Source organism: Staurois parvus, unplaced genomic scaffold (assembly GCF_062004578.1).
Source record: "Staurois parvus isolate SC_StPar_1 unplaced genomic scaffold, SC_StPar_1.0 ptg000604l, whole genome shotgun sequence".
NCBI classification, from domain to species: domain Eukaryota; kingdom Metazoa; phylum Chordata; class Amphibia; order Anura; family Ranidae; genus Staurois; species Staurois parvus.
This window is the reverse complement of record NW_028318400.1, coordinates 4,382,355-4,407,837: the sequence shown is the minus strand read 5'-3', so window position 1 is coordinate 4,407,837 and position 25,483 is coordinate 4,382,355. Positions and strand designations below refer to the sequence as shown.

At 41.1% G+C, this 25,483-nt stretch overlaps 1 protein-coding gene across 2 annotated transcripts in view; it reads right to left on the bottom strand.

Annotated features, from left to right (window-relative positions):
* The window catches only part of RNLS (renalase, FAD dependent amine oxidase), a 147,818-nt gene that overhangs the window by 104,843 nt on the left and 17,492 nt on the right, over positions 1-25,483 (bottom strand). The window contains exon 4 of one of the 2 annotated variants that reach the window (XM_089692788.1): positions 24,538-24,699. In XM_089692788.1, the coding sequence (XP_089548914.1) occupies positions 24,538-24,699 (162 nt within the window). The remainder of the gene's footprint in view (positions 1-24,537; positions 24,700-25,483) is intronic. The other variant, XM_089692789.1, reaches the window with a different exon arrangement.

Genomic DNA, 25,483 nt, shown 5'->3' with positions numbered 1-25,483 from the left:
GCAAGACATCCCATGATTCATTACTGAATGGATTAACATCTGTTGGTAACAGGTTATTAAACCTGGCCATTTTGCATTAGACATGAATGTGTATAATCTGCAAGGTCATCCATCATTCTGAAAATTGTTATGCATTAGGAAGCAGAAGTTAAAGTGATACTAAACACACACTGTTTAATTTACATAATCCCTGCTCTTTCTGTATGTGGATGATGGCACTGTCATTATTTTAATATAAAAAAATCTAAGTACCTTTTTCCTAATCAATATATAGCTGTCACATGACCCAGCTCTTTTCCAGCCTGTCTGCAGGGAAACATAAGCAGGAGGAGCTTCTAGTCCTTTGCTGCTAGTCACATGTTCAAAATAAAAAGAAACAGCCTTTGGGATACAGAGTAAAAATTGGGGGAAAAAAAACTTTTGTAAAAGAAAATCAAGGAGGACATGTAAAAAAATGGGATTAAGGGATAGACATGCATGATGACCATCATGAATTTTCATATTTATGCATTCATATCCAATGCTTAGCAGTAGTTACCTGCTTGGACAGTTTTACATTTCAAGTCTGTGAGTTGTTAGTCTTTGGATTTGCTTTGCGCATCTGAGCCTAGCAATTTTTGTCCATCATTCTTGGCAAAATTGCCCAAGCTCTATCACGTCGGGTAGGGTTTGTACGTGAACAGCCTTGTTACAGATTCTGGACAGATGTATGGTCTGAGCACTACTGAATAGATCATTCTAAGACAATCTAGCAGAACACTGAAAAGGGGGGCTACATTCACATACACAAGAGGGGTCACTGGATACAGCTCTCATGGTGCTCAAATTTGCAGGTTAGAAGTTCTTTACTTTATGTGTGCTTGTTCTGAACCACTGTCTCTCAATGTACTACAGCCATAGACAGAAGGGAAGCAGAAGAAGGTCAGCAATGGCAGCTTCTCTTTAAGTATAGGTTTCCTTTAAGAACAAGAATACAACTCTAAAAAATATCTAATAGTCTTCACACTGTACAATGAGAAAAAAAAGTACTCGGTTTAATGTCCTATAAACCTATCTTTATATGTTTCTTCTTTTGGAATGTGCTAGTATGTTGTGCTGTTTTTATTGTTGCATTGTTTCTACATTTGCAAATGCTGAGCATTTTCTCCTTTCTGTTATACTGTACATGGTCATGACATTCATTTCCATCTGTTCAACAGCATCTGAACTCTCAGATTTCTCTGTAAGTTAACTTGTTTAAATACAAGTATCCAGCTATAATAGAAGTATAGTGAACAAGTCTTGAAGGTTATCCTTTTAATGTATTTGTGCTTCCTATATTTATGTTTTCAAATATTAGAAACAAATGTATCACTATAACAGAAATATTAGGAAACTGTGGAATTCCAGTCATCACTTAACTCCATGGCTCCATTCACACTTGTGCAACACCAAAGTAGCATGTTTTCCAATGTGACTTAGAGAGTGACTTTGATGCGACTTTACACTCTGACACTCAGGTCGCGTCAAAGTAGTGCAGGAACCTTTTCAAAGTTGCTCTGACTTTAAGTCGCATAGATCCAAATGGGTCCATTGAAAACAATCGGCTGCGTCTCAGCACACTAAGGATCACCAATACGGGTCCCAAAGTTTTAATGAACGATCACATAGTTACAGCAAGGCAATGTTTCAGAGTTTTGCAGGACCCCCCTTCATCAGGCATGTGACACATGCCTGATGAAGTCGCCTGACAACTTGCACAGGTGTGAATGGAGCCAATACTCCCAGCCCCAAGTTATTCTATCTAACCCTGTAAAGAAGAGATCCCTTACCTATTCTGAAGCCGTTCCGGTCTTGTCCCAGGCTGAGCTGTCAGCAGCGCCTTTTGTGTAGAGCACAGGCAGCCGACAACGGAAGCCCCATAATAAGTCTATGGGTGACGTCATCTCCTATTCATTTCCCAGCCATTGTCGGCTTTCTTTCTCTACACAGAAGCTGCTGCTGGAGACCAGACTGGAGCAGCTTCAGAATAGGTAAGTATAGCGATCTCTACAGGGTTAGTTAGAATAGTTTTAGAATGGTGCAGACATATTCTGCTCCATGGGAATTGTTCTACACAGAGCACAGCATGTGAACAGAAATAATGCCACTACTCCCTCAACTGATGTAAACAAAACCAGTTTAGTGTATGCCACCTCATTCATATTATTATTATAATACAGGATTTATTATGCCAACAGTTTATGCCGCGCTTTACAACATGAGGGCAAACATTACCGTTACAATACAATTCAATGCAGGTGGAATCAGAGGACCTTACAATCTAAAAGGGGAGGGTCAAGTGATACAAAAGGTAATAACTGTGAGAGATGAGCTAATGGAGAAAATAAAAGTACAGTTGTTAGGTGGGGCAGGATAGGCTTCTCTGAAGAGAAACGTTTTCAGGGATAGTATAAAAGTGGACAGAGTAGGAGACAGTCGGGACTGATTGGGGCAGGGAATTCCACTGGATGGGAGAGGCTTGGGAGAAGTCCTGGAGGCGAGCATGTAAGGAGGTAACAAGGGAACTAGAGAGCAGGAGGTTTTGCAGAAAAAGAGAGCGATTTGGTTGGTATTTTGAGACTGCATGATGAATTTAATTTGTTGGGTGAGTGGCAGCCAACACAGGGATTGGCAGAGCGGGGTAGCAGACATTGAATGGTTGGTAAGGTGGATGAGCCTGGCAACAACATTCATGGTGGACTGGAGGAACCTATGTAAAGGTTAGCCAATGAGGAGGGATTTGCAGCAGTTGAGGCGAGAGATAACCTGGGGGTGAATTAGGAGCTTTGTGGTGCCATTGGTTAGGAAGGGGCATATTTTGGAGATCTTGGGGAGGTTGAGGTGGCAAGCTTTGGAAAGGGATTGGATGTGGGGGCCAAAAGGAGAGTTCAGTGTCCAGGGTTACACCTAGCACCTTGGCATGCGGGGACGGATGATGGTTGTGCAATTGATCTTGACACAGAAGTCAGGAGAAGGGGCACGTGGGGGAGGAAATATTAACAGCATGGATCTGTTATTTACTTTTTACATTTTTACTGAGCACTGGGAGGAGAGCTATGCTCTGCTACACAGCAACTGTTCTGCCCACCCCTCTGCTGTTCATTTTCACAATATTTTGTACTTTGTAAATGGGTTCCCATAATACAAAACCTTCCAAGGTTGGGCAAGAGATGATAAGGGGCACACAAAGCATCTGCAAGTGACTCTGCAGCTGCAAGAACAGAGACTTAAAGGTCCAGTGACAGACCACCAGAAGTAGGGCGATAGCTGTGCTTCCAGAGCTCAGTACAAATGTAAATAGGAAATAAATGGGGTAAGTCTACAAAGTGGCATACACCTTGTTGGACTTAACTGCCTCTAAGCCAGCACATATTTAAGTTTTGCGAGTCCTGGAGTTGCTCTTTAACCACTTGCCTACTGCAAAAATATTGTTTGTTTTCAAAATTTGCGGTCTTTGTCTATAGCGCAATTAATCACTTGCTTACTGGGCATTTTTACCTCTTTCCTGCACAGGCCAATTTTCAGCTTTCAGCACTGTCACACTTTGAATGACAATTGCGCGGTCATGCAACACTGTGCCCATATGAAATGTTTATCATTTTTTTCACACAAATAGACCTTTCTTTTGGTGGTATTTAATGGTCACTGGGTGTTTTAGTTTTTGCGTTATAAACAAAAAAATAGCAAAAAATTTGGATGAAATAAAGTTTTTCTTTGTTTTCATTATAAAATTTAGCAAACAGGTAATTTTTCTCCTTCACTGATGTGCATTGATAAGTGGTATTGATGAGATGATACTGATATTCAGCAATGATAGGCGGCACTGATGGGTGGTACTTACTGATGGCACTGATTGGCGACACTGCTGGGCAATGACTGGCGACACTGCTGGGCACAGTTGGGTGTCACTTGTGGTTGGCACTGATGATCAGTGCTGATCTGTTTTCTGACAATTGCCGGTTATCGGCAGTACTTTCCTCACGCTGTGACACAGCTGATCACATGGTAAAGGCTGCTGTGATTGGCTTTTTACCACATCATGTGATCAGCTGTGTCCGTAGGACACAGCGATCACGGAGATTGCTGGGGGCGCGCGGGAGGACGTGTTCTGGGAGGACGTTACATGACGCCCTCCCAGAACTGGACAACTACACTGTAGTCATCATTCGGCTATAGCCCGGTTGTCAATTGGTTAAAGTAGTGACACATTTTGTGGCTTAATACAACGAGAACAATAAAATAAACATTCCCCAGTAAACTATTTGTTAAAGTAGTAACAAACACTGCTTACACACTTGTACCAATGTGCCAGTGCCTTATAATAAAGCTTACCTGTAGGAACAAGGATTATCTCCTAAACATGTAATGTTTGGAAGACATTCAGTGTTTCTTCAGCTAGTGACATCACCAGCACATGTGCTGTGACCATAACACTCCCGTGTGCATGCAGGAAAGTGACTTAATTGCGGCTCAGCCAAACGGCCGGAGCCTGCAAACCTGGAAGAAAGACTGGGTGAAGATGGGCAGCACAGTGGCTAAATGGTTAGCACTTCCGCCTGGCAGTACTAGGGTTGTGGGTTTGAATCCCAGCCACGGCACCACCTGCCTGGAGTTTGCATGTTCTCCCTGTGACTGCGTAAGCTTCCTCCAGTTTCCTCCCACACTCCAAAGACATGCTGGTAGGTTAATTGGCTCCTGTCTAAATTGGCCCTAGTATGTATATGTATGAGTTAGGGACTTTAGATTGTACGCCCCTTGAGGGTTAGGGACTGATGTGAATGTACAATATATGTATGTAAAGCGCTGCGTAAATTGACAGCGCTATATCAGTACCTGAAATAAATAAAATAAATAATAAGATGGAAGCCCTGTCAGTGGTGTCAGGGTGCCATTGGAGGGCTTCATTTTACGGTAAGTCTTTCATGTTCTTAAGTCGCAGGAAGCAATGGTTTTGCACAGAACTGCCCCGATCCCCCTCTTCCCCTGCTGGCGCTTCTGGCCCTTTCCGCTTGCCAAGCTTCTTGGTCTGGGGGCACTCATGCATGATCTTTTGACTAGCATGTACAAAATGTATGAACTAGGTCGAAATACAATTTGATGTCCTATAACTGCAAATAATGCCTCATTTATACACAATTTTTGCAAAAAAAATCCCCCAAAACCATACAAATGACACCTCTTCATGTAAGCCAGACTTTGACTGGCACAACACACCTAGTCAATTATAAAATGCTCATTTCATTAATAGTTTTTCCTTTTCATAAGTTATGTAAAGAGCCAGACACCTGTTTGTAATTAGGAGCTGTAATACTAGATATACTTGCATCATCTGTCCTGTCCTCTCCTTTTCACAAAGAATCTAAGAGAATTTCCAACTTCCATGAGCTGTTCTAGCCTGCAGTGTGCCAGACATACATTCAGGAGAAATCTCTGTCTGCCAGGTTGCACGGCATAATTATGTGATACTGCAATGAAAGGAAAACTGACTATAATTTTGGTGTAATAATGATTTACTAAGAGTCAACCTGTTATTGACTGCTGATAATAGTCTGTAAAGCACAGCATTAAAAAAGAACTCCAATCAAAATTTCTTCTAAAACTAAACTCCAGGCATTCATTTTGACCCATACTTCCTGTCTATAAACACATTACAAACATGAATATTTCCTCCTTGAAAACAATGCTGTTTCATTGTAAAGTAGCTTGTAAAAGTCAGGGCGTCATCAGTGTGCATTAGAAATTGCAGCTACAATTCCTATCATGCAACTGGAACTGAAGCCATCAATGGGCACGAATGTGGAAACAATGGTCGAGACTGTGGACACGTTTATTGACAATCTTTAGATATACCGACATCATTGCACACTGCTCATCCGACCAAAGCTTAGGCATCCAAGACACCCAGGTCTCAGGTCCACCCAGGTCAGTAAAGCTAGCAGTGACATAAATATACACTATATTGGCAACAGTATTGGGAAGCTTGCCTTTACACGCACATGAGCTTTAATGGCATCCCAGTCTTGGTCCGTAGGGTTCTATATTGAGTTGGCCCGCCCTTTGCAGCTATAACAGCTTCATTCTTCTAGGACGGCTGTCCACAAGGTTTGGCTGAAAAAAGTCCATCCAGTTCAACCATTTAAAAAAAAAATGTTATAATCCTATACCTACAATTGATCCTTTCACCATTCTTCCAGAAGCGCATTTGTGAGGTCAGGCACTGATGTCAGACGAGAAGGCCTGGCTCGCAGTCTCCACTCTAATTCATCCCAGAGGTGATCTATCGGGTTGAGGCCAGGACTCTGTGCAGGCCAGTCAATTCCTGCAGCCCAAACTCGCTCATCCATGTCTTTATGGACCTTGCTTTGTGCATTGTGCGCAGTCATGTTGGAACAGGAAGGGGCCATCCCCAAACTATTCCCACAAAGTTGGTATGCTGACGCCTTAAGAGTTACTGGTCACTAGAATTAAGGGGCCAAGCCCAACCCCTGAAAAACAACCAGTTGTTCCAGGGAATATCCAATTCCCTCTCAGGGGAATCAGGAAGGAATATTTTTCCCTTGCAGGAGCAAATTGGATCATGCATTGCTGGGTTTTTTTTGCCTTCCTCTGGATCAACTGTGGGTATAGGATTATAACTTTTTTTTTTTTTCTTTAATGGTTGAACTGGATGGACTTTTGTCTTTCTTCAGCCAGACTATGTGACCCCACACCATAATCCCCCCTCCACCAAACCTTACACTTGGCACAATGCAGTCAGGCAAGTACCGCCAAACCCAGACACGTCCATTGGATTGCCAGACAGAGATGCATGATTCGTCACTCCAGAGAACATGTCTCCACTGCTCTAGAGTCCAGTGATGCTGTCCTTTATACCACTGCATCTGACGCTTTGCATGGCACTTGGTGAACTAAGGCTTGGATGCAGCTGCTCGGCTATGGAAACTCATTCCATAAAGCTCTCTACACACTGTTGTTGTGCTAATCTGAAGGCCACACGAAGTTTGGAGGTCTTTAGCTACTGACTCTGCAGACAGTCGGCGACTTCTGCGCACTGTGCGCTTCAGCATGTACTGACCCCACTCTGTCATTTTACGTTGCCGAGTTGCTGTTGTTCCCAGTTGCTTCCACTTTGTTATAATATCACTAACAGCTGACCGTGGAATATTTAGTAGCAAGGAAATGTCACGGATGGACACAGGTGCAACCTATCACGGTACCACGCTTGAATTCACTGAGCACCTGAGAGCGACCCATTCTTTCACAAATGTTTGTAGCACTAGGTTGCATGCCTAGGTGCTTGATATTATACACCTGTGGCCATAGAGGTGATTGGAACACCTGAATCCAATGATTTGGAGGGATGTACCAATACTTTTGGCAAAATAGTTTATTTCCACTGGTAAGGCCATATTCACACTGGCAGGCATTTGAGGCGCATTTTAGTAAAGCGGTCTGCAATTGATATTATGGACAGTGCACAGAGCTGTTCACATTATCAAAACATGAAGCATTTGATTTGCTGTGCTTCAAAAGTTTGGAGTTTGGAAGGATTTGAAGCATCTCAACTCCTTCCATTCAAGCTTATTACAATGCACCACAAATGCGCCTGTACACATTTTTTGGTGCGCTAAGAACACATCAGTGAGGTGTAAAAAAAAAACAAAAACATCTGGGGTGTGTTTTATTGTGCCTTTAATGGGCGTTAAAACTGCATCAAACACATGACTTCAGCAAGTTGTCTTCACCATGTCTACATGCCTAAATGCACTGAGTTGCTGCCATGTGATTGGCTGATTAGCAATTTGTGTTACCAAGCAATTGAACAAGTGTACCTAATAAAGTGACCGGTGAGTGTAGTCAGTAAGGTTGAAAAAAGACACAAGTCTATCTAGTTCAAACAACAGAAAAAACTTGCTTTGACTAACACACATTGAACCTACCTACTGCTTCAACATGCTTTTTAGATGGGTTTTTGATGCTTTTTTTAAAGCTTTAATGAAACTTGGCAAATACCCCGTGTGTGTTGATTTTCTATATCCCACTCAGAAGATCCTCAGCTTATTAGTACTCTCATTCAGCAAATCCCTAGCTTATTAGTACCCTTGTTCAGCAGATCCCCTGCTCAGCAGTACCCCCAGCTCAGCTGATGCCCCACTCAGTAGTACACCAAACTTTCCTGATCCCCCACTCAGTACTAACCCCTAGCTTGGCTGATCCCCCACGCAGTAGTACACTCCAGCATTACTATTCCCCCTCTTTCTCTGGTCCCTGCTCACCTCCCACTATATTGCTCCCACACTGTGCACCAAACATGACATTGATAGTTTCCCCTGCTCTGGTCTGCCAGTTCAGCTGATCCTCCATGGCTCAGTCCTCTCTATCTGGTCCATGCTCACCCTCCGCTATAGCTTTCCAACTTTGCGCACCACGTGTGCCATCTGCTAGTTGTTCCGCTCCAGTCGGGACCCTGCTCACCTTCCTGCTGGTCCAGGGTGTACACCAGATGAGACATCTGCACCAGACACTTCTAGAATATATACACATGAACCGAAAGTGACTACTGATGAGATCTCATACCTGCAATATCTAAAAAAAAAAGCGAAACTAACTCTGAATAAAATTCCCTCAAAATCTGCAGGTACAGTTAGTGAGTTTTGGCATGGAATTCTATGGAGTCCTTGAAAACGCTCTTAAGTGCCAAGCCCACCATTTTATTTAGAGACAGGTGCTTTGATTGGCATTCAGATTGCTTTAAAAATGTGTCCAATACCATATTTTAAAGCAAGTGAAAATGAGCCCTAATAGGAAACTGCCATATACACGATCCTATACCCACAGTTGATACACAGAAAGGCAAAAAAAAAAAACAACAAAACATGATCCATTCTGCTCCAGTGGGGGGGGGGGGGGGGGGAATTTCCTTTCTGATCCCCCAGCAGGCTATCAGCTATTTCCTGGATCAACTACCCTTGCAAACAGCTCTGTTATAAAACAATCTACTGAGTTGTTATAATAGTAATAATAAAAATGTATAAACAATAATGCTGGTTTAATGAGGAGCAACAAACTGAAAATTTGCATTTCAAAGAATAATAAACCATGTGAAGAAAACTTAAGAAAAGAAGAAAAAAAAGAAAATTTTTTGCTCACATGACTGGATGATAGAAGTCACCACAATTTGAGCATACAGGCATTCACTTATTTGGCAGGCTGTACACAGCACGTGTGGCTTCCCAGGCACCAGATAATACCAATAAATTATGGTAGGCATATGATATGTCTATAAAAGCTTTGTGTGCTTGAACCCTAAAATGAAGTCACTCAAAATTTGTGTTTTATCTATCCACATGTGTACAGTTGTTAGAGTGACTGGAATCCCATAAACTGAAAGTGGTCTATTTATAAAAAATATGTTGCTGAGGCATTTGCAGTTATTAAAAATCCATGTAATGTGTCTGATATAAGTATTTCCTGTTTTTCAGCTCCACATAGTGGCCATAATGCTGTATTTTCCTGAGTATTTACCCTTGTGTTGGGCTTTAACCACTTCCTGTCTTTCACAAACTGTACCAGTCAATTACTTAAAGCTCATCTAGACCCAAAATCAAAATGTAATCTTCTTTTGTGCAACTATTTGATTTAGTTTTACTTTGTTGTTGAAGCCAGACTATCCTTGACACCATGGCTAGATGCTACCCTCCTTCTGTCCAATGAGAATCCTCAGTGTCAATTAGGGCATTTTCATTGGACAGGGAGATGGCAGTTGGCAGAGTTTGGCTATGAAGTCACGCAAAGTCAGGCCCCAGTATCCATGTTCAACTAAATCAGGGAGGTGCACAGTTGAGGATCTTCTGACTAATTAGAATAATAGCAGGCATCCATTGGTGTCTTCTCTTAAAGTGATATTAAATGCGCTGCTTTTATTTATTTATTTTTTTTTTAAATAACAAACGTCATAGTTGCCTGCTCTGTACAATGGTTTTGCAGAGAGCAGTACCGATCCTCGTCTTCTTGGGTCCCACCAGCACTCCTGGCTCCTCCCTCTTGACCAGTGCCCCCAATAGCAAACTGCTTGCTATTGGGGGCACTGGTGCATGCTCATTCCCAAGCCCTGCTCTGTGCATCCATAACATTCACCCCCGTCCGCTCTCTCGTAGCTGCTGTCTCAGCCAAAGAGGAGATTGAGTCCTGGGACAGCCGAGGCTCTCGTACACACCGCTGGATCAAAAGGAAACTGAGGTAATTGTCAGGGGGTGCTGTGGGAGGAGCAACATAGTAAGTTTTTTACCTTCATACATAGAATGCATGAAGGTAAACAACCTTCAGCCTTTACAACCAATTTAAGCCAGCCATAGATGGTTCGAATCTCAGCCAGTTCAGCAGGGACAGGCCAAGATTCAAACATCTATGGGCAGGCGGATTATTGTATGACTTGGGTACAGCCAGGACGTTGGATTTTACATGTGATTATTGCTAGCGGCTATTATAGCTGCTAGCAGTAATCACTGTGTTCTCCTGACGGGGACTCGGAGATCACAATAGCTCCACGGGAAGGATTCCCCTGCTAACATGGACTGTATTGCTGGGGAATCAAGTGGTTTTCTTTCCTGCAGCCACGGATTGCAGGAAAATTGCATCTTGTATGGCCTGCCCTAGGCAGGTCTTTTACTTTTATTATTATTATTATTATTTATTACAGGTACTTATATAGCGCCATCATATATATTGTATATTCACATCAGTCCCTAACCTTCAAGGGCCTTCAATCTAAGGTCCCTAATGTACATTCATATATACACATACTAGGGTCAATTTAGACCTATTCAATTAACCTACCAGCATGTCTTTGGAGTGTGGGAGGAAACTGGAGTGGCCATGGAGGAAACCCTCGCAGGCACAGTGAGAACATGCAAACTCCAGGCAGGTGGTGCCATGGTTGGTATTCGAACTGATGACCCTAGTACTGCCAGGCCGAAGTGCTAAACATTTAGCTACTGTGCTGCCCCACTTTTAACTGAACTAACCAGTAGCAAAGAATACAATAACATAAGTAGAGAAATATTTAAATACAGTATACATATAGAAGATACACAGGATGTACAAAAAATAAAGCTGGCATGTCATTAAAAACCAATCACAAACTAACATAACTTCAGAGCTTGAAACATAAGCTCTGAAACATAAAGCGCTGAGCAAAGTGTTGGTCCTATATAAATCCTGTATAATAATAATAATAACTTACTAACATGAGGCCCCACTATAATGTAATGTTACAGTATGGCTTGTGAGAGGGCTAGTAAACCCCTATAACAAATATATGACCTAGAGAAATTCTTGATATACACACATAAAATAGTGTACAGTACGTAAAAATAACAAAAGCCACTAACACACATGAATATGGCAAATCAATTAATTAGCTCTGTTTAAGCACTATGTTCTCGTGTCAGTGTGAATAATTTTAAAGAAACTAGGCAGATGGATGATTTTGCCCCAGAGCAAAAGAACACATAATGGCCATTTAGAAATCAATAGACACACTTTCCATTGTGTTTAATAACCTATAATAACCCATTCCTAATAAGAAATAGTGCTCCTTTTCTGCAATTTGTGCAAAGTAGTGGCTATTATTGTGCAATTAGAACTGATGGAAGTTTGATTATATAGATGATCTCTTACTCTGTTACAAAGCAAAGTAGTGACAAGGTTACGTCGTGGGGCAGAGAAGGATCTCAGAAGTAACATGAGGTTATGGCTGCATCCATCAATGAAAGTTTCAGTTTCAGCTGAACACAGAGACTCATATGAGAGGAGCATAGAGAAAAACACACTCACCCTTGCAACAGTAGGGCTAAAATGATTTCACTGGGGTTAATTTACTAAAGGAAAATAGACTTGGCAGGGACATTTTCCCCAGAGCTTAGTGAATGAGGTGAAGCTCTGCTGGCTTCCATCATCCAATCATCTTCCTTGCATGTGATTGAGTAGTCATTGCAAAGTGAAATTTCACCACATTCACTAATCTCTGAAACAAACTCCCTTTCAAAGTGAAGAGCCTATTTGTCTTTAATAAATCAACCCCTCTATGTCAAAGTAAGAAAAGAATCTGTTTTGAAGTTATGGACAACAGTTGTACTTCAGCTCCAGTTTATTTAAGTCGTCTCCATTCATAAAGCCCCATGAATTTTTTGGGGGCATGCTCATCTAATGTTTTACCCAATCTAACTTAAAAAAATAAATATTGCATTGATATAGAATTGCTCCTCCCCCTCCTCCCTCCATGCACACATGAAATGAACATTTAAAGTACATGTAAAGCACCCAAACTTAATGTTATTTCATTTGCTAAAGCACTGTGTATGAAACTTTTATGTTTAATAAAACACAGTTTACACATTTTCATCCTTTGCCGCATTTCCTGCTGCCTCTTTGCAACAATTTCCTGCATTCACTCACTCAGTAACGGATGCACATTTGATCTCAGGGTTACTGATGACACTTGGGGGTTTATTTACTAAAGCTGGAGAGTCCAAAATCAGACTCCCTTCTGCATAGAAACCAATCAACTTCTAACCTCAGCTTGTTCAATGAAGCTTTGGCAATGAAACCTGGAAGCTGATTGGTTTCTATGCAGAAGGGAGTCTGATTTTGGACTCTCCAGCTTTAGTAAATAAACCCCTTGGTGACAATGGGGACCATATACTTACTATGTGCAATAGCCCATAATCTTGTAGACTCATCTGGAAGAATGTGTGACAGGGTATATTGTGAGAACGATTGGGAGACAGGATCAGAACACTATCATCCTATAACAGGAAGCGCCTGAACAAGGCCCCTCATGGTGGGATCACCTGGTATTGTTTTAATGGAGCCTGCAGATTTAATAATATTGAAAATTATATTAACAGGTTAAAGATTTAAATGTTACTAAACCCATGACCCTGCATGGTCAGAATGCCACCCTTAGAGACAAATAAACAGGTCTTGGGCTTCTGGCTTTGGGGTGGTTTTGGATTATGCAGACATCAAAAGATGGAAAGTCAATCAGACACAGCTCTAGGAACCCTTACCAACCTCTGGAGGAACCCTGGTTGAAAATAGCTGCTCTAACTGCTGAAAGACTGTATTTCCCATGATTTTAGGTCATAAATTATTATTTTACCCATATCTAGAATGGGCCTTCATCTACCCCTATGATAAACACTCAAACTCAGGTGTGCAAAAACAAGGTATTATTGTGAATTGACTTTTACATACAGGACACCACAAAACTCAATATCATTCGCTATGATATAATCATTCATGAAATTAAAAGAAATATTTTAAACAAGAATAGCGTAGTAAAAGTGAAAATAAATAATTATTTGAAATAGCAGATTCTTGTACATTAGTGAATCGATGCCAATGCTTTCTTTTTCTCTCAACACATCAGTCTGAGACTTGACTTTTATCCTCTCATTCATTTCATTTTCCAAGAGAGGCGTCCTAATGAGCGTGGTCTGTGTCAACAAACACACCAAACTTTGCCCATTGGAAAAAGGCACCAGCATGCCATGGCCATTCTGTAGGCTTTGCTGTCTGTTGACATTGGCAGTTTCTGGATTTTCTCAATGAAAACAGACACTTGGCTTTATGTGGCACACTAAAATTTTCAGCATGATGGAAAACATCCTGGCGTATACTCCGAACAGCCTTCTTTTAATCACAGGTCAACCGAATGACCTAAAAAGCGCACACACATGCTCTGGGCTCACCCAACTAAGCTGCCAGAAAGTTTATAAATCATGTCAGCTGTACTTGTTAAAAGTTTAGCTGCTAAGCCAGTCTCAGAGCAGAATTACATTTCCTGAATGTCAGAAGAAACGGAACAAAATAAGAAAAAAAAAAATCTGAATTCACAAATATGGGAATAGCTATTTACTTATGTCTTCTTTGTGTTTGTTGACAAGAAACATACTGCTCTTCAAATGCTGAGCTTAGCCAGCAATGCCAACGTCTGATTCTGGGAAAACCATGCAGCCATCACACAGTGCGAAACACCCAGAAGTCCAATGACTTATCTGCAAATCTTTTGTGAAATGAATTATACATTTTGGCGCAAGCAATTCACAACACCACAATACTGAGGAATATTCAACTGGACACTTTGGGGGAGATGTACTAAATCTGGAGGGTGCAAAATGTGGTGCAGTTCTACATAGGAACCAATCAGCTTCTAACTTTGGCTTGTTAAATTATGCTTTGACAATAAAACCTGGAAACTGATTGGTTTCTATGCAGAACTGCACCAGATTTTGAACCCTCCAGTTTTGGTAAATAACCTCCTTTATGTTTCTTCAGCATTTTACTGACTAGAGTTCTTCTTTAAAGTGATTTTGAAAATTAATTTTTTTTTTAAACAAACAGGTTATACTTACACTGTGCAATGATATTGTAGCCCAGAAACTTCTCTTCTGGGGTCAACTGCCAGTGCTATTATCTCCTCCTTTTCTAGGTGAGCCCCTATAGGAAGTCGCTTCCTATGGGAGTGCAGTTTCAGGCTCGCTCCAGAGCCAGGCTATGTGCATCTATTGCCACACACAACACAGTTTGGTTCCACCCCTGGTTTCGGATCACAAAATGTGATTGACAGCAGCAGGAATCAATGGCTCCCACTGCTGTCTCTGTGAGCTGGGTATCGTAAGCCCTGTAGAAGTAGTATATGTGGGCGAAAGGATTGTATGGGGGGAGTTAGTATTAGTCATTGTTGAGTAAATGTAGAAGGATGCAGTGGACAGGCATTTTAAAGGAAGAGTTTTGTTCATGATGCTGTGCTTATCCAAGATCTATCAAAGTGCATTGTGTACAGCCCAACTGCAGGCAATGAACATAAATGTATACTAAGAAGGAACAGCGAAGAGAAATCTGCTATTTTTCTGAACTAGAAGAAAAGCCAGGACTTAGATGGGTCTTATTACATATAGGAATATGGCTTGCCTTGTGGATGATGTTGCAATCATTCAAAGCCAACTAAATTGTACATATGCCAACTGCGTAGATATGAACTTGGGTGTGCTTCAAATTCACCTCTAGCAAAACTTAGTCTCTGGCCCTGTACAAAGAAAAGGTGCTCTGTTCGGGAAGACACCATCTTAAAGCAGCCTTAATTGTAACTCCACTTTTGTTGAGAAAAAAAAAACAAAAAAAAAACAAAACACTTTCCTCTGGGCGATTAATGTATATTTAACAATCTTTATATTTAACATCATTTCCAGTCCTTGTCTACGTCACTTCCAGCAAGCTGGTTCCAGTCCGTGGAATACATGCCGGCTCAGTGACGGTGAGTGGCAATGCTTAGTGTTTGATCCCATCCTACGCTTTTGTGATAGTGCAACTCAAATGTGAGTACATTGTTTGTATTGTTTTTCTCAATTTTAAAAGAAATAAATATACTAAACCATAGTAGTTATTTTCTCTCTGAGTATATGTGCTGTCATATCCCATCTATGAGCGATTATTCATGAGAAGATTGTGATGTCACCTGCTCCGTTTCCTCTTTCTTGAGGACGCTCGTAATGTGGAGTGTGATATGCTTATTGATTATATCTCCGTTTCTGCCACCCCCCTCTGCCAATCCCTCCACTGGCTTCCGATTGCGCAACGGATCAAATTCAAAATCCTAACACTGACGTACAAAGCTGTCCACCATACTGCCCCGAACTACATCACTGACCTAATATCCAAGTTCCGCCCAGCACGCACACGCCGCTCCTCACAAGACCTCCTTCTCTCTAGTTCCCTGGTCTCCTCCTCCCATGCCCACCTCCAGGACTTCTCCAGGGTGTCACCCATCCTCTGGAACTCCCTGCCCCAACCCATCAGATTATCACCTACTCTCCTCTCCTTTAGGCGCACCCTGAAAACCCATCTCTTCAGGGAAGCCTACCCCACCCCCTGCTAACTTGCCGACCTCCTCCACTCTTCCTACCACTGCATCCCCCACAGCTATCTCCTCCTGTACCACTATCCCCTCCCTCCTAGATTGTAAGCTCGAAAGAGCAGGGCCCTCGATCCCCTCATGTTTTGCATTGTATTGGTATTGTTCTGTCACATGTTCTGTCCCCCTTTGTAATGTACAGCACTGAGCGAACTATTGGCGCTTTATAAATACTGTATAATAATAATAATCATAAAGATCTGGTAATTTGTTAATCCTACCCCATGTGATGGATCACAGGATTTGACTATTGGAAAGAATACTTACCACTGGTTTTGGGAACACGATGTACAAGTATTTTGTGGAGTCATTGCATGGACACTTTATAATTATGTACACTTTTTAATTTCTTCATTAGATAATAAGCCTTGATTATTTTTTATAGTTCTTTTGTTTACCAGTTACTTAAGAGGTCATTTGTATAATATTTATTGGTATGAGTAGCACCTTTTTCTAATTGCGATTGTACATCAACTGTGTACAATATGGCTTGTATATGTACTATATTCTTTTTTTTATATGATTTTTTTCTTTGGAAGTGTAGAGTTATCCTTTAAAGCAGATCTAAAACCCTTATCTTTACAACTGCCATTTCTTGTTTCCATACACTCTCTCCAACATTGGCTGCACATCATTGTTCTTGCTTGGTTTCCTGATGGATAATGAAGGGACCATACCTCTGCAATGTGTGTGTCAGCATGAATGACTGGAGACTCAAACAACTGAGCATTGTCACACAAATATCTGATAAAAGCCACAAACCTCTGTTCTAACACATACTGCATAGGCATGTTCTGCTGTGGTCTGCATAGGGATACCCGCCCTGAGAAATGAAAGGCAGCATTTGCTGGAGTGCCTGTATGTAGACATGAGTAAATGCAAAGAGGTAGCAGGTGATCAGCAGTGTTGAGATACAACAAAGGATTCACAGTGCTTTAGTCAACTAATTGTCATACAGGTAGGGCTTACATCTGCTCGAAGCCTGTATTGATTGCTTCAGGTTAACTCTCCTAAAAAGAAGAGGAGAATTATACATTATAGGCAGGGTTTTGCAATGATGTTGTATTTTTTTGGCATGCTGCAGCATGGGAAATGTCACAGCTTTACCCAAGATCTTCTCTCTTATAAACGCACTGTTAGAAAAGCTATGCAGAACAAAGCCTTGCTTTTTAAGACTTTGATTTTAATGGGAACCATAAGTTGAAAAAAAAAAAAAAATTTCCTGATTTCAGGATTCAAAGCATAACAGCTGGATACAGGTGTTTTCAGCACTTTTCATCCAAGAAGGCCTTCTGCCTGAGCAGGATTGCAAGTACAAATACGCATAAGACTCATTAGATTTACAGATACAATCCCTATCCCACCTACACGGATGATGCCTGCCCCGAGAGACACAAGGAGCCTGCCAATGCTAAGCTCTATTTTCTAAAAATGTTAGTTGCCTGGCTGGCATGCTGACTTTTATGCTTTAAAACCTTGAATTGCTAATCATGAACAAGTATGCAGATTTGGAATACAGTGGGTTTTTTTACAAGCTAAATAATTGTTTAAAGTCAGTTTAGTTGTATAGTGCTAGGATAGTCACATACAGTATGAAAGTGGGACAGATACAATTAGAAGAGAGACACAAGAGGGAGCCATTCTGGAACCTGAAAAGTAAGAGAAGACACCCAAGTACATTCCACACTGGGACCTGTAAGCTGAGAGGAGAGAAAGGGCTGCAGACCACACTGGAATCTGTAGATTAAGAGGAGAAACATGAGTCTACACCATGCTGGGACCTGTACAGTGACATGAGACGCAATTAAAGGCCACGCCAAGACCTGTATAGAGAAAGGAGAGGCCACACTAACACCTGCACAAGAGAGGAGGCTAGAATGCGGGCCACACTAGGACTGGTAAGCCTTGGTTCAAATATATGCAGTGCCAGAAGTCCGGAGCGTTTCTCACATCGCATTGAAAATCGCACTCCGTTCATGCGCGCTGCCACCGGTACCAATGTTAAATGAATGACTCCCCAAAATATAGGCAGCAAGAATCGAATCGCATTCAATCTGACTCCGGTGCTGCAAAAAAAAAAAAAAAAAGATACCTGCACCTTTTTCGCTTGTGTGAAACCGGGCTAAAGCCAGCTGAAAGAACAGAGGGCAGGCCAAACCTGGACCTTTACAGTGAGAGGAAAGACAAGTGTAGGCCATGCTGAGACCTGTACAATGACAGGAGAGGTATGAATGACTTCAGAAGCGTACAGTGAGAGGAGAGACCCTGCAAAGAATTGCATGTGATTTGAACAGGAATGCGATCCAATCCTAGTCTGAAGCACATGCGATTTCCCGCACCGCTATAGTGTGAAACCAGGCTAAAGCAAGCTGAAAGAACAGAGTGCAGGCCATACCTGGACCTGTACAGTGAGAAGAGGCCTGAGTGCAAGCCACACTGGGACCTGTACAGTGAGAGGAGAAACCTGATTGCAGACCGTCCTAGGACCTGTACAGTGAGAGGAGAGGCCTGAGTGCAGCCAAAGCTGAGACCTGAAAGCAAGGGAGGACAGCAGACTATGTGGGGACTTGCAACTTCACTAAACATGGCGGTTATCAGTAAACATTAGTACAACACACAGCAAAGCTATTTATCTTATTTTGTTTTCCGTTTAGTTTCAAATGCAAAAATATTCAATAAAACTAGAATAAGCATAACCTAGACATTGCATAACATGCATCTCTGTCTAAATGTGATCTCTCTACATCAGTAACAGAATGCCTTGATTGTTGATGTTATTGGGTAAAATTGTCCAATTTCTGCAGGTGGTCACAATCAGAACAGAAATGCCAAGTGTCATCAAGCAGAAACCATAAAATTACTAAGGAGTTTCAATATCTTCCAACAACTCTACATCGATCAGACCAAAAAAGTCAGCCGACCACAATGATCAGGAGGACTCTTGGTTTCCTGATTTATTAAAGAAAACCTATACTGTACCAAAAAGAAACATGGGGGTTGCCATTTGTAGAAATGCTAACTGTCTTACTATCTATTTTCAGTATCTTTGGAATCATTCACCCAGAACCATGATGGAGCCGGCAATGTCAGAATGCTTGTTCTAGGATGATGACTCAACCATTCTCTATCTAGCTTTACAGCCAGGCAACACGCATTTTAGAGGATGTTGGAGAGTCCGCAACGAAAATTTCAGTATTATAGCACAGGTTTCTTTCTATAAGATCCACATTGCTATCATTTAGATCAAACACAATGTAACAAAAGTATTCTCAAGCAATTCATCACATATTTACTGTTATTTATAAAAGCAGTGAAAAGAATTTCCCTTGAGATGTTTAGTCCTTTTTACACATTTTGCTGTCCTGGTGAAAGGAATACTCTATTGTTAGGTGCTGGATAACTGTTCATTTTATCTCCTTCATGTAGGCCTTGGGATGAAATATGTTTCATTACTGCCACCTAGTGACCAAATTATGTGTATACCAAAATCGAAGTTGTACATGATGTCATTCATACAAAATAGAAAAAAGTAAAAAGCTGGCCGTCCCCCGCCTAACACTGTGACCACGTACAGTACATCTTCAGTGAGTAATTGTGAGCTACAAGTGTTCAAATCTGTGCCCAATTCACATTTCTGTTATTTATTAAAATAGAGGACTTTGTTAGCTTAAAACACATGTAAAACCAATCATGGATAAGTTCACCTTTCATAATATATTACACCTATATTCACGGTGTAATATGAAATGTGCTATAGTCAGACCGGCCCCCGCTCCATTGCTTTGGCAGCTAGCGGGGGATCTCCCCCTCGCTAGCTGTCAAATTTTAAAAAACATGGACGTGCGGGCCTCCACCCACTCAGCTGTGCCACTCATTCACTGTGTTCTGTGAATGAGAAACTACAAGTTCCAACAACCTTAGCGGTTGTCAGCTTGTAGTTCCTAATGAATTATCACAGGGCTGTGGAGCACCTTGGTAGTTCATTGAATCTTCTTGTCAGTATATCTGCTTGCTCGTACATCCCGTACAGACAAGCAGATATACTAACAGATCTGCAGGAGACCTGCATGGCACCAGCGATCAGGTTTACAGGCTCCCAAAACAAAAAATAATGAATGCACTTTCTTTTTACCTGCAAAAAAATGTGCATTATTTTTTGTATAAAGGTGAACTTATCCTTTAAAAAGCTATACCTACAGTTCAATCCCAATATTTAATAAATATCAGCCAATAAAATTCTCTCAGTATAAACATAAAGATTAAGATTATTCCATAAAAAGGACAGAGATAGAGAGAGAGAGAGAGAGGGTAATGGAATGACACAGGGAAAAAGCACTGAACACACTAAATTAAATGTATTTAATATTTCGTACAAAATCCTTGTTGATAATGACAGCTTCAAGTATGGAGAAACTATTTGCATGCATTGCTCAGGTGTGATGTTGGCCCATTCTTCCACACAGTCTTCAAATCTGGAAGGTTCCGTGGGTCTCTTCTATGAACTCTGATCTTCAGTTCTTTCCATAGATTTCCTTTTGGATTGAAGTCAGGTGATTGGCTGGACCATTCTAGCAGCTTTATTTTCTTTTTTTGAAATTAACAGTTTCCTTGGCTTTGTGTTTGGGATCATTGTCTTGCTGAAATGTCCACCTTCAAGATGAATTGTTTCATCTTCATCATCCTAGTAGATGGCAGCAGATTTTTATCAAGAATGTCTTGGTACATTTTTCCATTCATCCTTCCTTCAACGATATGTAGCTTGCCAGTACCATAAGCTGAAAAACAAGCCCCACACCATGATGTTCCCACCTCCAAACCTCACTGTTTCAATGCTGTTTTTTGGGTCATGTGCAGTGCCATTTGATCTCCAAACATGGAGTGCATTATGGCATCCAAAGAGTTCAAGTTTGGTCTCATCTGACCAGACTGTATTCTCCAAGCATTTCACAGGCTTGTCTAAATGTTGTGCAGCGTTGTGGAGTCTTGCGTGGTTAGCGTGCATACAGGCCATGGTGGTTTAGTGCATTACTTATTGTTTTCTTTGAAATAATTGTACCTGCTAATTCCAGGTCTTTCTGAAGCTCTCCACAAGTGGTCCTTGGCTCTTAGACAACTCTTCTCATACTTCTTTTCACACCTCTGTCAGAAATCATGTGAGGAGCACCTGGTCATGGCTGGTTTATGGTGAAATGAAGCTCTTTCCACTTCAAGCTTGAAGTGGAAACGTAAGCTACTTTCACAATTTGTATTGTGCAAGCTGACACAGTTGTACCCTGTGCCTGAAGGTCAGCTTAAATTTGTCTGAAAGTTGATCAAGGTTCTTCATCCACCATTTACACACACACACGTTAGACAAATATAGAAATTGCAGATGTATAAGTGACATATTTTGCACTGAAAGCGGAAGCAAAGTAACATTCTTTTGCTTCCGCTGTGTGATGAGACACCTACCTAACAGGTGGGAAGCCTCGCTTTTCGTCATTCACTGCGTGCACTGCTAGTGATACGGAGTCATGTCAGAGCTTACTGAGTTTCAAAGAGGGCAAATTGTTGGCGCCCACGTAGCTGGTTCCTTTGTGACTGAAGGTGCCAATTTATTTGCCATGTCATGAGGTACAGTATCAAAGGTTATGACGCCATATACAGTTTCCGGGAAAACGGCATCTGATAAGCATAAGCGCAGTTGACATGGTCAACTGACCGAAAGAGACGAAACCAACATTGTTCAGAAATGTGACCCAGAGCAAGAAAACAACTGCTGCAAAAGGGACTGCCGCGCTCATTCTCAATCTTCCAAAGCCCGAGTGCACAGAAACTGTGTGGAGGGAACTCCATGAGCAAAACATTCACAGGAGAAATCAAACCACTACTGACCAATATTAATGCTCAGTAGTGGAGAGAGTGATGCAACACCCATAAATCATAGACTATTGATCAGTGGAAGACTATAATATGGTCCAATGAATCGAGCTTCACACTGTTCCCAACTACTGGACGTGTTGGTGTGTTGCAAACACTGTCCCAAGCTTACGATCAGGACTGTCTTGTGCCAACGGTAAAGCACGGTGGCGGTGCAATTATGGTTTGGGCAGCCATATCTTGGTATTCTGCAGGCCCCATCATCACCTTGAAAGGTAGAGTCACTGCCAGCAATTCTGGCAGACCATGTGCACCTCATGGTGCAGATATTGTTTCCTGAAGACAACGCCAGTTACCAAGACAATAATGGTCTGATTCACAAAGCTGGTGTTGTCAAATCCTGGTTTGATGAGCATGCAGATGATGTTTTGCACCTTTCCTGAGCACCGCAGTTGCCAAACCTCAGTATCATAGAATCACTATGGTCAATTTTGAAGAACAAGGTTCGGTTCATTTTCCATCTTCTGCATCTATGTGAGAACTGGAACTATTTTTGCATGAAGAGTGGTACTAGAGTCCATTATCCACCATCCAAGGCTTATATTTTCAATTCCCAGGAGAACTCAGGCCAAAGGTGATCCAGCAATATATTAGATAATGATTTTGTTCTTTTACCTAGTGTTTCCATAACGTTGTCCAGTGTGTGTGACATATATATACACATACACAGTAGTTGTAAGTTTGCCCATTTACAAAGAAATTAAGGGTCTATCATTTTTATCACAGGTGTATTTAAATGATAGAGACAGAATATCAATCAAAAATCCAGGAAAAAAACACAATACAAACGTTGTTAACTTTGTTAACATCCACCTCCAAGGATGAAAAAATGTTGGAGACCATGATAGTGCTTTCTGTAAAATCACATGTTTATTAACAAATAAAATAAAATACACTCACATGGTGATGTGCACTTTATCTGGTGCACTACAGATGTACTGCAAAGAGTATTCCTCAAATTCACCACTGGAAGCACTATGGATGGAAGATGCACTTTCTAGTAGGTACTGGAATATATACATCCAATTTAGACAGTCCCCTTTATAATTGGAATATACTTTTTCTTACTGTCAGTTTACAATGGTATAGTCTTCCTGTCTGCTTCCAGAGAACACATCTCGTGCCACCGATCTTCCCCTTTTGCGTTACGCCACAGATACATGGCTTCATCAGAGGGATTGGCAGAAGACAGAAAGCACTATGATGGCTTCCAAAATTTTTTTTTCGTTGAGTATCATCCTTGGAATCTGGTGGATGTTAATAAAGATGTCCAATAAAATTCAGGAGGAGAAACCTTTTGCGGAGGATAACACTGCCCTTAAAGGACAGGCACAATTTGACCTTAATGGGTCAAGAGATAAGGTGAGCTGCACAGTGGTGGTGTCTGTCTCACAAGGTGGAAAACACAGAAGATATTTGTAACGTGATTCTGGACTTTTGGATTGATAATACACATGATGTTTTATTTAGGAATTTTCTTTGATTTATGTTATTTTCATTATATATATATATATATATATATATTTTTTTTTTTTTTTTAATACAAAGCATTCTCTGATAGGGTGAAGAGGAGAGGAAGGGCGGTGACATCATGATCTCTACCTTATCCAATCAGAGAAAGACTTCTAATTACTGAAGAGAAACAGAAGGCTAGTACACATAGATTATTGCATTAGTTTTCCCATACATTCAAGCTACGTTATTTGATACATTAGAATTATAATTCTTAAGTCTTGGGAAGAAATATATTCTTTTTCAACTGGACTAGCTGCATTGTTATTTTCATTCTTGATCTATTTTTAGGGAGCATTTAACATGTTTGCCTTTATGTTTTCTTGAGGTTGTAATATTTTGATAATTTCATGCTTGTGGTCTGTGCTTTCTTCTGTGCAGAGTATTCTGCTTTCTTATGTGCAGAGTATAAAAGCAGCACTGTCCCAATACAAAAGCCTGCAGGCTCCAGTGACACGATGGGATATCTTTAATAAACACTGAGTTACAGTGCACATAATGCTGCTACCATGCCTTCATGCAGGAGATATGTGGGCTGAATTATAGAATATCAGAATGCACACTTACTGGAGTGACAGTGCTGTGTCCTGGTTTTTTAGGCTCCATGCACACTAGCATTTTTATAAGCTCCTGGAAGCTGTAAAAAGCATTTGTTTCTGCTCCTAGAAGCTAGATTGTGTTATCCCATATGCCCATGCACACTATTTTAGGCTAGTAGCGTGTTTCCAAGCTTTTAGGAGCAGAAAAAAAATGTTTTTTGTACAGTTTTTGGGAGTGTTATTCCAGCACACAAAAAAAAACCTTGGAACGCTCCTCAAATGTTCCTAACAGCTTTTTACTTTTTCTACATGTAGTGTAAAAAACACTAAAAAAAAGCACTATCACTGCTAAATGCTTCTAAAACGCTACAAGCTATTAGCAGCGTTTTTCATCCAGCTTTTTTTTTGCATCTTTTTTGAGCTTATAAAAAATACTAGCTGCATGGAGCCTCAGTGTGGAAAAAATACGATGTGACTGTGCCTTAATGCAGACAACTAGAGGGTTGACTTGTAAAAGTTGAGAAAAATCCATTATTTTTAAAAGAATTGATGAAATGCAACTGGACTTACATTTTCCAATATCACCTTCTAGCTGCAATATCTGTGGGACTGGCATGGTGAGAACAACAACATCGAAGGCTTCCGGGGATCCGGATTTGCAGGACACTTCCCATTTCTCATCTCTAAGGTTAATCTGTGTGACGTGTCGCTCGTAATAGACTTCCGCACCTGCTTAGAATGGGAGGACAGTTAACATTTACTTACGATTTAGAGTTTAAAATCCATCTGTCACTTCTTTAATAACGACGGTCATGTTGTCACAACATAACACACCAAAAAATTCTAGGCAACATTTAAAACAATGTGATTGAAAAATACTGCAACTGTCTAAGTTTTTTTTTTTTGTTAAATCCAGTGGGCTAAACAAATAAAAGCTGAAAGGTTGCCGTACTATGTGATGTTATGGTGGCGATGTCTCCCACTGAGATACCTCCCACCAGAACACACTGATCAGCAATCACTGCCATTGGCTACCAGCGCTGATCGGCTGCTAGTTTTCCAGCATGTCCCTTCAACAAAAGTTTATAAATTAAAAGAACAAATTTCGAAGGAGTGGAAACTGCATTTGTTTTTCAGCATACTGCCCTGCTACATTTATACACTTATCCCAGCTTTTAACTTATTATTGGAAAGCTTCGGCATAGAAAGAATTGTCAGTATGCCTGAACCATCCTAGCCAGCCTCCTTTACTTCATCATGACTGTGTTCACTGGTTCAACAGGAAGATTTGTCTCTTGTGAAATTTCATGACAAGTTAAGCGTCGATTATCCAGAATCAGGTGTTCCACGAGCTGAATGTTCACAAGAATGACTGCTGTGGGCTGGGAACCACCACAGCCGGAATGGTCACTGATGAATGTACAACCATCTTTGAAACATTTACACCATTCACATATCCTCCTGCGGCTTAGCGTCTCATCATCATACTGTGCTTGAAGTCTTCTGTAGATATCTG